The sequence below is a fragment of the Chanodichthys erythropterus genome, chromosome 21, assembly GCF_024489055.1.
Source record: "Chanodichthys erythropterus isolate Z2021 chromosome 21, ASM2448905v1, whole genome shotgun sequence".
In the NCBI taxonomy this organism is placed as follows: domain Eukaryota; kingdom Metazoa; phylum Chordata; class Actinopteri; order Cypriniformes; family Xenocyprididae; genus Chanodichthys; species Chanodichthys erythropterus.
In genome coordinates, this window is record NC_090241.1 from 3,401,869 (window position 1) to 3,415,000 (window position 13,132).

At 36.5% G+C, this 13,132-nt stretch overlaps 1 protein-coding gene across 2 annotated transcripts in view; it reads right to left on the minus strand.

Moving 5' to 3' along the window:
- Positions 1 to 181: 181 nt before the first annotated feature.
- dnpep (aspartyl aminopeptidase) overlaps positions 182 to 13,132 on the minus strand; it is a 16,100-nt gene continuing 3,149 nt past the window's right edge. Inside the window, exons 4-15 of one of the 2 annotated variants that reach the window (XM_067374105.1) lie at positions 11,472 to 11,585; positions 11,184 to 11,309; positions 9,166 to 9,290; positions 8,945 to 9,029; positions 6,661 to 6,768; positions 5,893 to 5,970; positions 5,697 to 5,777; positions 5,435 to 5,595; positions 4,080 to 4,119; positions 3,885 to 3,986; positions 2,456 to 2,623; positions 182 to 427 (exon numbers count right to left, since the gene is read on the minus strand). In XM_067374105.1, coding sequence (XP_067230206.1) covers positions 377 to 427; positions 2,456 to 2,623; positions 3,885 to 3,986; positions 4,080 to 4,119; positions 5,435 to 5,595; positions 5,697 to 5,777; positions 5,893 to 5,970; positions 6,661 to 6,768; positions 8,945 to 9,029; positions 9,166 to 9,290; positions 11,184 to 11,309; positions 11,472 to 11,585 — 1,239 coding nt within the window. In that variant the 3' untranslated portion in view covers positions 182 to 376. Of the gene's footprint in view, positions 428 to 2,455; positions 2,624 to 3,884; positions 3,987 to 4,079; positions 4,251 to 5,434; positions 5,596 to 5,696; positions 5,778 to 5,892; positions 5,971 to 6,660; positions 6,769 to 8,944; positions 9,030 to 9,165; positions 9,291 to 11,183; positions 11,310 to 11,471; positions 11,586 to 13,132 lie in introns of those variants that run through there. The other variant, XR_010893471.1, reaches the window with a different exon arrangement.

Genomic DNA, 13,132 nt, shown 5'->3' on the forward strand with positions numbered 1-13,132 from the left:
CGAGAAGAAGCACCAGCGCGCTCCTGAAGGGAGGGGGTGAGGACCGGACAGACAGAAAACCCGGAAAGTGGGCAAAACAATCAGTACAGTAATGCAGTAATACACGTATTACGTCATGGTGTGGGGTTTAGACTTCATGCTTACAAATTTCAAGGCAAATAACATTGATGGAAGACATGAAAACAAGGCATCACTGGTTTATTGGTTTTATTAGCAAGTTCACAAAGCAGAGTGCATTGAAACACTGTTGAAGTGCCACATATATGAGTGTCTAAACTCTCCATTTTCAGTGATAAACAAATGGACAGATGACAGTGGTGAAGTAATGGGCTCCATGAATCCCGACTGTATTGTTCTGTGGAGTTCCTCTCACAGTCTAGTCCACAGTTACTGTGCTTCGTACAATGGGGAAGTGCTCAAAGAAGCCCTGCATATTACAACACAGTTATTACAACCCAAAACAGACTTTAAAAACATTCATTAGACAATCCTTAAAGGGTTAGTTCACCCAAAAATGAAAATTCTGTAATTTATTACTCACCCTCATGTCGTTCCACACCCGTAAGAGCTTCATTGATCTTCAGAACGCAAATTAAGATATTTTAGTTGAAATCCGATGGCTCAGTGAGGCCTGCATAGCCAGTAATGACATTTCCTTTCTCAAGATCCATTAATGTACTAAAAACATATTTAAATCAGTTCATGTGAGTACAGTGGTTCAATATTAATATTATAAAGTGACGAGAATATTTTTGGTGTGCCAAAAAACAAAATAATGACTTATTTAGTGATGGCCGATTTCAAAACACTGCTTCAGGAAGCTTCGGAGCATAATGAATCAGCGTGTCGAATCATGATTCGGAGCACCAAAGTCACGTGATTTCAGCAGTTTGGCGGTTTGACATGCGATCTGAATCAGACATGATGAATTCGACACAGAAGATTCATAACGCTCCGAAGCTTCCTGAAACTGTTTTGAAATCGGCCATCACTAAATAAGTCATTATTTTGGCGCACCAAAAATATTCTCGTCGCTTTATAATATTAATATTGAACCACTGTACTCACACGAACTGATTTAAATATGTTTTTAGTACATTAATGGATCTTGAGAAAGGAAATGTCATTACTGGCTATGCAGGCCTCACTGAGCCATCGGATTTCAACTAAAATATCTTAATTTGTGTTCTGAAGATTAACAAAGGTCTTACTGGTGTGGAACGGCATGAGGGTGAGTAATAAATTACATTACATTATTCATTTGTGGGTGAACTAACACTTTTAAAGGACCAGCTCATCCAAAACTAAAAACTCGCTCCAAACCCATTTGGCTTGCATTCTTCCATGATACCTCCGTGAAGCACAAATTCTTATGTGTTGGATCTTTTTAATAGATTGGTTGAAAACCTCTCTGAATAACTTATTCACCAATATAGCAACATTTTATGTTGCATTCATGGTGCTTTTTTGGAAACTTAAATATCTTCAGTCCACATTCTTCATCATTTTAAAGGAGAGACCAATGTAATCCTTCACAATTTCTCCTGTGTTTATGGAAGAAAGCAAGTCATACAGGATTGAATTTACATGTAAATGACAAATTTCATTTGAGTGAACCATTCCTTTAAGTTCATTATCAGCATTTACATGCTCGATTTGTCATTTTAAAATGATTCACTTCATTACCATGGCCCATTTGATTATTTCAATTTTCACAGACTCCAAACTTTACAACTAAGGCCTTGTTTCCACCTGGTATTAAGATGCTTTTTGGTCAATCGGATCACAAGTAGACGGGAGAGACACATATCTGTTTACACCTAGTGTTTTAATCAGTGTCTTTCGTCCACTTTCAACCACTCCTGTCCTGATTTCTTCGAGGGGAGGGTCTATAGGCGGGTAAACGTATGTTTTTTTTTTTCAGATCTTTCGATCTAATGAACAAAATAAACTTGCAAAATTTACATATATACACTTGGAGATGATGGAAAAACAATTACGGAGAGCAGCAGCTTTCGTTTCTGCTCGGACAACCACAAGACCGGCCGAACGTAGTGAGTGTGTTTTAGAAATCAGGAATGGTGAGAGAACATTGTGCTTGGTACGTTTGGCTAGCGTGCTTTCCATAATGTTTATGTGTTACGTCAGTAGGCGGAGAGCAGGCGTCTTTAGTGGCTGTTCAAACACATTCCACCACATGAGCGTTTACACTACAAAAACAATCCGGTCGAATGTGTTTTCAACTACCTCTGGAAGTGGTCGAAAGTGGACTCAAAACGTTTTACACCTCGGTAACACCTGTATTTAGCGTCGTCCACTTGTGATCCGATCGACTAAAATGCATCTTAATACCAGGTGGTCCTAAATTGAAGTGATTTATATTTATATTTGCCCTTATAATACTGAATGATCAAGACTTATCAGACTGCCAGGCTGAGGTTAAGCTGGTGTTTACCTTAAAGAGGGTGGTGGTCTGGAGAACTCCAGATGTGCAGCACATCTCACGAATGGAGTGCATGGCAAGTTGAGGTGCCCCGAGATCCAGGACTGGCATTCCTAAACGAGCTGCTAAAATCGGCCCAATTGTTGTTCCACATGGACTGTCATTCCTAACCATCACATCCTAGGGAAAAAGAAGCAAAACAATTTTCCACAAGCACAAGGTCGCTTGACAAAAAGCACATTTCAAGTACATTTAAAGGGTTAGTTCACCCAAAAATGAAATTTATGTCATTAATTACTCACCCTCATGTCGTTCCACACCCGTAAGACCTTCATTCATCTTCCGAACACAAATTAAGATATTTTTGATGAAATCAGGTGTTTATGACTCATCCATAGACAGAAATATAATCAACACTTTCAAGTTCCAGAAAGGTACAAAAGACATCGTTAAAAGAGTCATGTGACTGCAGTGGTTCAACCTTAATGTTATGAAGCGACGAGAATACATTTTGTGCACAAAAACAAAAAAATAATTTAACTTTATTCAACAATCTCTTCTCTTCTGTGCCATTCTCATACGTTGTTTACGTCCAGAGCCTCCAGGTTTTATGCCCGAACACCGACTCATTATTGGCCGGCTCCTGCGTCAGCATCACATGCAGCATCAGCCAATACTGAGCCAGCGTTCTGACGTACAACACAGAAATGCTGAACGTAACCTATGTATGAGAATGACACAGAAGAGAAAAGTATGTTGAATAAAGTCATTATTTTTGTTTTGTTTTTTTGCACAAAAAGTATTCTCCTTGCTTCATATCATTAAGGTTGAACCACTGCAGTCATGTGGTCTATTTTAACGATGACTTTAGTACCTTTCTGGACCTAGAAAGGGTTGATTATATTGCTGTCTGTAGATGAGTCAGATACCTCATGGATATCATCAAAAATATCTTAATTTGTGTTCCGAAGATGAATAAAGGTCTTACGGGTGTGGAATTGACATGAGGGTGAGTAATTAATGACAGAAATTTCATTTTTGGGTGAACTTTAATAGTGTATACAAACAGGGTTTCTGGTGGCAAGATTTCATTCACTCTCTTTATATCATTCTTTTTCCTCTGCTGCACTCTTTTGTTTACAAATCCCACACGGTCTTATGAGCAGCCTGTTGCTAGGAGCAATGGTATGTAAAGAGTGATCGCATTCTCTTGATATACACAAACATCAATAAACATTCTAAATGACTACCATACAAACAAACCACACGATAGGAATCAACTGATTGCTCATGCATTTCACGTCTTCAGAGCAGTAATGCTAATTTTAGCTCAGATAATGAGGAGCACTTTTACTGATTTATATGGCAGAAGAAAAGAGTCTTGACAGATGGTGAAGCAGGATAAAATGACATAGAAGGGAGGAGGGAATGTTCTGCTCACCTGTAGAGGTACGCCCACTTTTCCAGCAATCTCTCGTAATATAGCAGCGGTTACAGCAGTGGTGGCATAGCGCTGGTTACTGTTAAACTTTATGACTGGACCCTGATCCAGAGCAAACAATGTGAGAGGTTTAGTTGACTGCTGAGGTCTTCATGAATGTGTTGAAGAGGCATTATTAGTGTGCATGTCTGTTACCTTATGAAAAGCAGGCCTGTGGTTCTCCTCATGTTTCTCCCTGTAAGGTGAATAATATTATACGTTACAAATTTAACACATTTTAAACTAGAAAATGAGTTTTCCTTTACTTTATCGTGGACACTCTCATTTGTCATTGACCCTTGCCCAGCTGGATGCTCACTGCGTTTACTGGATCACAAAGACAGTAAAAACAGAAGTATTGTGAAATATTTTTTATAATTTCGAATAACTGTTTTCTATTTTAATATATTTTAAAACGTACTTTATTCCTGTGATAAAAGCTGAATTTTCAGCATCATTACTCCAGTCTTCAGAAATCATTCTATTCTATGATGCTGGATAAAAGTATTTATTTCTTAAAAAAAAAATTAAAAAAAATATTTTCTCCAGAATTTAGAAGGTAGTATATATATATATATATTATATATATATATATATATATATATATATATATATATATATATATATATATATATATATGATTTATTATGTTTTTAAAAGAAGTCTCTTCTGCTCACCAAGGCTGCATTTATTTGATCCAAAAATGTATTTATTTGATCCAAAATACAGTAAAAACTGTATTCATTGTGAAATATTTATATTTATATATTTATAAAATATTTATAATATTTATTTGATCCAAAATACAGTAAAAACTGAAATCATTGTGAAATATTACAATTTAAAATAACCGTTTTATATTTGAATATATTTTAAAATGTAAATTCCTGTGATGTAAAGTATCATTTTCAGCATCATTACTCCAGTCTTCAGTGTCACATGATCCTTCAGAAATCATTCTAATATGCTGATTTGCTGCTCATTATTATCAATTTCGAAAATAGTTGTGTATAATGATTTGATGAATAGAAAGTTCCAAAAAACAGCATTTATTTGAAACAGAAAAAAAAAATATTAAAAAAATATTTTTTGTAACATTGATAATGATAATGTTTGTTGAGCAGCAAATAAGCATATTAGAAAGATTTCTGAAGGATCAAATTTTACTGTATTTTTCGTTAAATAAATGCAGCCTGGGTGAGCATAAGAGACTTTAAAAAAAAAAATACAAAATAAAAAAAATTTAATAAAAAGAAATATATATATATATAATTTTATAGATTTGACTATATAATTGTACTATATAAATCTCTATGACTTATGATTTGATTAAATTGTTTTATTTCACAAGGAATAGAAATAACAATTTCCAAATTCCTAGATATTGTTTCTCATGACTGGGAAATTTGATTATTATTAAAACCAGAAGCACAAATTCCAGTGTCAACATAGTGATAAGTGCGGTAAGTGTTACCACAGAAACAAACAAGTTGCCATAGAGAGAGACTGACTGGTAGTTGGGGTGTGCAGCGTGAGCCATGTCTGCACTGATCATGTAGGACAGTGGCACTGCCTCCTGAAAGGCGGTCAGATTGTCAGGGGTCGAAGCTAGGCGTCGCAGAATCAACTCAGTCAGGTTAGACTGGGCTCCCTGAGCGCTTTCAGAGCCCACCTACAGATCAACGAAGAAGCCAGATTATTTGGTTAAGGAGACTAGTGAACGATGTATTTAGAATCTGCAATTTCTCATAATTTTTGCACTTTTTGTCTCACCTCTTCGTTATCATATAGAGTAACCATTCGGATGTTTGGATCTTTAGCTAGAGAATCAGGTGTGCTGGAGTCCATGAGCGCCTAGGAGAGAAGACATAATTATGCATTAATTATTTACCATCACTCCTCAGATCATTTCTGAGTGGGTGAATGACTGAATATTTAATAAGATGTTGCTCTCTGCGTTCAGATGTACCGTGAGGGCACAGAAACAACTGTGCAGGTTGTCCAGACGAGGAGAGAAAATGAATTCCTCATAGACACCTCCTAGTGCCTGCAGAGCACAAAAACATGTCAAAACTCATGATAATCAGTTAAAAAGCCCTGGTGAGAACCCACTGCAGTAGTTCTGCCAGTTAGTTAATGTGTAAATCATATGGAAATGAGAACCGTTAGAGCTTTTAGTTTTGTTCCTTCCAGATTCTCTAAAGTAATGTTTCATTCTGCTGGGAGTCCCACTCTCGCATTTAAAGGCTTGTCTTCAGTTGGGTAAAAATAACAGCAATCCTCTTTGCTGAGCACAAATGTTCCCTGCATACTAATCCTCTTTATGTCAGCAAATTTTTTTTGCAAAACCAAAAAAAAAAAAAAAAAGAAAAAAAAAAAGAAAGAAAGAAAAAGACTACCCTAGTGAAAACAACCTATACATTTATTTCATACTAAGTATAGTATGTATACTATACTTAAGTATAGCTTGAGACTTACTGATATATTATAATTAAACTTTATTTGGAGTATTTGCACAATGTACATTTCTTAATATTAAGTCTAAAATAAGTTTTAATATTACTCTGAGTAAGAATAGTATGATCACTGTATAATATTGGTCTTAAAATGCAAGATATTTAAAGTGCACCTAAAGCATACTTGCAATAATTCTAATTTAGCACAATCAATTAGTGTTGGCAAAAGAAAGCAGAACAGATCTTTTGGGTATTTGTCCAACATGAAGACAGAGACTTACGCCAGGCTGTGTGTCTGCTAGACAGAGCTCAAAGTCCAGTAATGCGTTTGGCTCGACCCCGAGCTGTCCACACAGCATCTGAACCAGCGCAGGGTGATGCTTCTCTGCCTGTACACACAATGAAGCAAAAACAGGACTGGTCACCTATTGTTATCAGTCGATATCTGTCTTAGACCTGTGATCTGAAAACAGTCTGTATTTGAATGTGCATGCTCATTTCCCCTGGCGTGGACAGTTATATTTGCAGCTTATTGCATATACATTTGTAGGAGTTTCCCTTGCATAATTTATGGGAGGAGTGCATTTAAATGAATCATGCAAAGTGATTTACTAAGGGTTGTGCTAGTTAATTTGCTGGTATTTCCCCCCATTATTTACAACCCCCCCTCAAAAGTTGAGATAAAATGTTGAGAATAAAGTCGTTAAATTATGAATTTGTTCTCGTAATTTAACGATTTTTTTCTCTAAATTTAACAATTTTTTTCTCTAAATTTAACAAGTTTAATCTCAAGATGGTTTTATTTTTTTTATTATTGCTTTGCCCTAATCCTCTTCCATAGCACTGTTCTTGGTAGATTGCGCTGGTCATTATAAAAATGATCTGGCTGCATCTGTGTTCTTTAATTTGCATGTCGTCAGTAGATCATATGCAGAACTTACCACTCCCATCTGCGTTTTTTGGAATTATGCTCTCACGCTTATTTGCCCTGTTTAGTAATCGGACCTTTAGTATACTTTTGCAACTACCTAGTCTTCACTTAAAATTAACCTTTAAAATTCTTAACATTTTAAGAACACTCCTAAGTGTAATATTTTGCAAATCTTAAAACATCAGAAATGTTAAAATATCAGTTTTTCATACTGCACATTATAATGTTGAGGTGTTTAAATTCACTTCATTCTACAACAACTGAACTTGAGTTCCATTTAAAATGTACTTAATAGACCTATAATATAAAATTTGAATATTGGTCATGACAAGAAAATAATTATTGGCTTATTGTAATGGCTAAAATTTTAAAAGGATGGTTTGCCATCATGTTGTTCCATCAAATATGAAAGTTCAAAGGTGTTTGCTTGATGCATGACAACCAATAAGCATGTGATACAAGCATGTTTGAGCTTCTTCAAGAACCAATGCGGCTTGTTCTCACGTGAGGATGAGCTGCCGTTGACCATATTTGATGTGCTCGATAGACGTCTGTTGATCAATGTTTATTTGTGAATAAAAGACTAAATTAAAGTTGTTCATAATATTAAGTGGGCATATCTCTTTAGAAGTCTTGGGTTAAAATGTTTGATTCATATGGATTACTTTTACAATGTCTTGATGAACTTTTGGATGGAATGGACTTTCAACGGAGGGACGAAAATCTCTCAGGTTTCGCCAAAAATATCTTGCGTTTCGAAGATGAACGAAAGTCTTATGGGTTTGTTTAGCATTGTTTAGCAACATCACATGAGCAAGAGTGCCATTTTCCCGAATATCTGCACGATTGCAAATGTGGTATGGATTTTATACAACAGCTCAATAAACAAGAAGTTAATATTGATACATTTTAGACACAAAATTGTCAACATTGTCTGTTTTTGCTCAATTTTGACAACTAAAATAGTACCAAAGAAAGACACAGCAGAAATGTTGATCATCTCCGAGTGACACACAGCGGTGTCTCATTACTGAATGAATCCATGTTTTTTAATGGATTGAGTGAGCTATTGATTCAGTGACTCATTCATAAAGATGGCCACTTGGTTCTTTCCTGAATGAATCAGATGTTTAATTGTATAGGATGAATGAATGAATGAATGACTCACTCACTCATTAAGACAGTGATGTGCTGCCACCTACTGGTGGTTTTAGTTTTATATTTAGAGTATCATTTCATTTTCCATTTGTATTCATGCCGCCTCTGAGCTGCATTAAACAGTCAGTGTAAATATACCTAAATGCCACTTCAGATGCAACTTCTGAAAATGTATGTATAATAAATTCTGTTGAATAAAAAAAAATCTTTCTAAAGCTACTTTTTATAATGTCTATTCAATGATTTATTCATCTAACATAATTACTTTCACTTAACTTATCTTCTTGGTAATTTCTCGCCAAAATGGATGTGTGATTAATTCGATTAATTAGCACATTATGTAATTAATTAAATTAAATTTTAAGGTCTTGACAGCCCTATTAATTTTCATTTGGTTGTGCAGAAAGCATACACTTAAACTTTAATCAGGCTTGTGTGGTTTTGTACACCTAAAGCATGAATTTGCATGATCTTACAATGGATGTTGCATTACAGGCATCTCCACAGGAGGCAGATCCTGTTTCCAGCTCCTCCTGTACGGCAGTGGCCAGGAAAGGTGCTCTACAATGGACACAAATACAGATACATACTGAAAAAAAGAAAAAATCAGCAGCATTGCAGTGTGCTTATCCACATATTTCCTGTACCTCCACCTGTCCTGCTCCCTGTATTTTCCTATGGCTAAATTAGTGCTTACAGGTGGTTTTCCTTGTTAGGTCCAAAGGAGTCGTTGATGTCTCTCTGCAGGTGAATGGCAAGGTGGGGGATCCTGAGGATTGGACGGGGGATGTGAACCAGACGCTGCACCAGCTTGCCCTCGCTCTGTAAAAAGACATATAAACAGACAACACAGGTAAAAGTGAGTGTTAATCATATATAACTTAAGATTAATAATGGATCAATCAAATGAACTTGGGTAGGTTTTACATTTCTATATCGAGGACTGTTCACGACCATGGACGATAACTATAATGATAATGATATAGTTTTAAAAATCAGAACCCATCCTGCTTTAAAGAGCTTGAGCATTTTAAGTGGCAAATGGCATAACTTATAATAAATGATGCTGAGCACGTTTACATGCACACCAGTATGCTGATAACTCTCAAAAATCAGGCAAACAAATAACCCGACAATGCAATTATTGATTATGATTTCACTTTTTTAACTTTAGTTAGTGTGTAATGTTGCTGTTTGATTATAAACAACATCTGCAAAGTTACGACACTCAAAGTTCAATGCAAATGGAGATATTTTCTTTTAAAGAAATCGATTTTACGGACTACAACAAACGGATGGTAGGGACTACAACAAGCTTCTTCCTGGGTTAGTGACATCACAAACCCTAAAATTTACATAAACCCAGCCTCTGAGGACACACAACAAAGGGGGCGGGGCCATGTTGGGCTGCTTTAGAGAAGAGGAAGAGTGTTGTTGTCATGCTGTCATTTTACGCCGGACTGCTTCACAAACGAGGATCAATTCAACACTGGATTTGCACAAAAGATTAACATGACGGCACATGCTAGTCATGCTTTCATTCTAAAAGTTGTAACTTCTTCCTGAGTCTCTCCATCAGTGTCGGTTTGAACAATGTAAGGCTGAACACTGTTACTAACAATCCTCATTTTGGCTGCGTGAGATTCTCCAGCTTTGTTGTTGAGCTGTTAAAGCTCCGCCCTCTTCTGGAAAGGGGGCGGGAGCAGCAGCTCAAGGGGGCGGGAGCAGCAGCTCATTTGCATTTAAAGGGACACACACAAAAACAGCGTGTTTTTGCTCACACCCAAATAGGGGCAAATTTGACGAGCTATAATAAATGATCTGTGGGAGATTTTGAAATGACACATTTTGGAGACACCAGAGACTAATATTACATCTTGTAAAAGGGGCATTATAGGTCCCCTTTAATAAATCAAGTTCCCAGTAGTGACATCAAAAAGTTTGCATATCTGGCTCAGAGTATTTCATTTGCTATGTCGTCTGTGATGTTAAATAAAGCATTTAAAACCGAAGAAGAGTATTGCAACATGTCAGCGGGAAACTCATGGCTCATATATTATCTTCTCGTGCAGTTAAAGATGCAACATTTTGACTGTACCACTACTACTTCAACTGCACGAAATGAGAACACACTTTTATAATTCTTTGGGTGAAGAAAAAGTCTGAATGTGATACATTCCCTTCTCCCTCACTGCAAAATGTTTGCTCTGTCTGGATGCACTTAAATCTGCACTAAGGACGCATTCCTGTCACATAACACACATGCGCACTTCAATAAGCCGACAGAAAGCAGGTTACAGCGTTTAAATCGGTGTAAATCTAGCTGTGACGATCAGTTTATGCTTAAGCCGTTTATGACCTTTTACACCGATAAAGGAAAACGGGTTAATGTGTCAGCTTATTAAGCATATTTGGGTTGAGAACATACATGTAAACACACTCATTGTGCATTGGTGTGGATGCTAATATAGTTATCGTTATAGTTAACGTTCTTGGTGTGAACAGGCCTTGATGCATAGACCAGAGGGCTTGTTTACACTTGGCATTAACATGCGACCAGTATCCGGATGTGGTTGTCCACGTACACTTTGAAAAGACAAGTGTAAACACGTTTGTGATCGGAATGTTATCTGACTTGTGTGGCGGAGTAGAACGCAGTAAGTTTGCTTTTGATTGGATCACAGTGATGGAGTGTATAAGCAGCCAGAGGTTTACCTTAACCATGACACGTCCTGCAATGGTCAGGTCACGATCAAACCAAGTGTTCCAGATTCCCCCTCCATAACACTCCACTCCTATCTGCAAGAAGCCCAACTTTGTCTTCTTAGAGCGTGGCTTCACCTGAACACACACGCACAGGAAATTAAGAATGATCCCCATATGCATCCTCTACTTATATTAATGTGCAATTCAGTAATCTGACTGCTTTAATGTAATTACTGAACAAAGATTTTATCTACAATAAAGTCCTTTCACAGGGCAACAGGTGTCCGTCCTTCTCACCCTCAGACATGGACTGTCCGTATGAGCCCCGATCATGGAAAAACCATTTCCAGGCTTGTAGAGACCACCGACAGCAAAGGCAATAATGGTGGAGTAATTTCTGGTTACAAAGTACTGGAAAGAGAAAGATTGTAGTAAACACAGTGAATAGATATTTAAAGCGTTAGTTCACCCACAAATGAAAATTCTGTCATTAATTTCTCACCCTCATGTCGTTCCACACCCGTAAGACCTTCGTTCATCTTCAGAACACAAATTAAGATATCTTGATGAAATCCGAGAGCTCTCTGACGCCTCCATAGACAGCAACTTAATTACCACTTTTAAGGTCCAGAAAGGTACTAAAGACATTGTTAAGATAGTCCACATGACTGCAGTGGTTCAACCTTTATTTTCAACCTCCTACACTGTTTATGTAGTAAAAAAAGTGCAGCACTTCCATGTTCTACATCAGAACGCCGACGTAGTATTGGCTGACGCTGTACATGTGAACGGTACGACGCTGACGCAGGAGCCGGCCAATAATGTTGGCGTTCTGACGTAAAACACAGAAGCGCTGAACTGTATGTACAACGTCAACAGCGTAGGATACTGACATGGAAGAGAAGAAATTGTTGAATAAAATTGTTGTTTTTGCACACAAAAAGTATTCTCCTCGCTTCATAACATTAAGGTTGAACCACTGCAGTCACGTTGACTATTTTATCAATGTCTTTAATACCTTTCTGGACCTCAAAAGGTGCAGTGATGTTGCTGCCTATGTGTGGTTCAGAAACCCTCGGATTTCATCAAAAATATCTTAATTTGTGTTCTTAATATGAACGAAGGTCTTACAGGTTTGTACCGATAAGAGGGTGAGTAATTAATGACAGAAATTTTCATTTTTGGGACCCTTTAAGATGAGCAGCATTGAGTTGTTTCTCATTCTGTGCAAAAAATAAGAGAATAAGCTCTATATACCCAAACATATTTTGCAAGATGAGCAGGACCTTTGCAATTGTCTACACATCTACCTGCTACAATCTCGGTGCTTTTTAAAATGTCTTTATTGTTATAATTATATTATATATTATATTATATTATATTATATTATATTATATTATATTATATTATATTATATTATATTATATTATATTATATTATATTATATTATTAATATATACTCACACTGCACTTCGGTAAAGTTGGTTTTATATTCGCACATTCGGACTTCTGATCAATTCTGACTTTCCAATAAATGTGCAATAAATTAATGTTTGCGAATTTTAAGCAGCGACATGATATTGACAACCAACTACTGTCAACTTACAACATTTTTCACAGTCGATCAAAATAGGGAAGTATTGTTTTAATGGCATATTTACTTGTGAATGTCCACTGAATGTCCAATGTAGTGTGATTAACAAGGTTATTGAATACGGATGTCCGAATGTGCGAATATAAAACCAACTTTACCGAAGTTCACACTGCCCTCCAAAAGTTTGGAAACACCCTAGAAAAGTGGCGTTTTGGACAATATTGGCATAAATACTTTTTAATTTGTGATAATTTTGCACTGATAAGGGACAACACAAACTACAAAAACATATTTTATTACATAGTTTGTAACATTTTATACATAGAAAAAACTTTTCGATTCATCAAAATATCCACCATTAGCA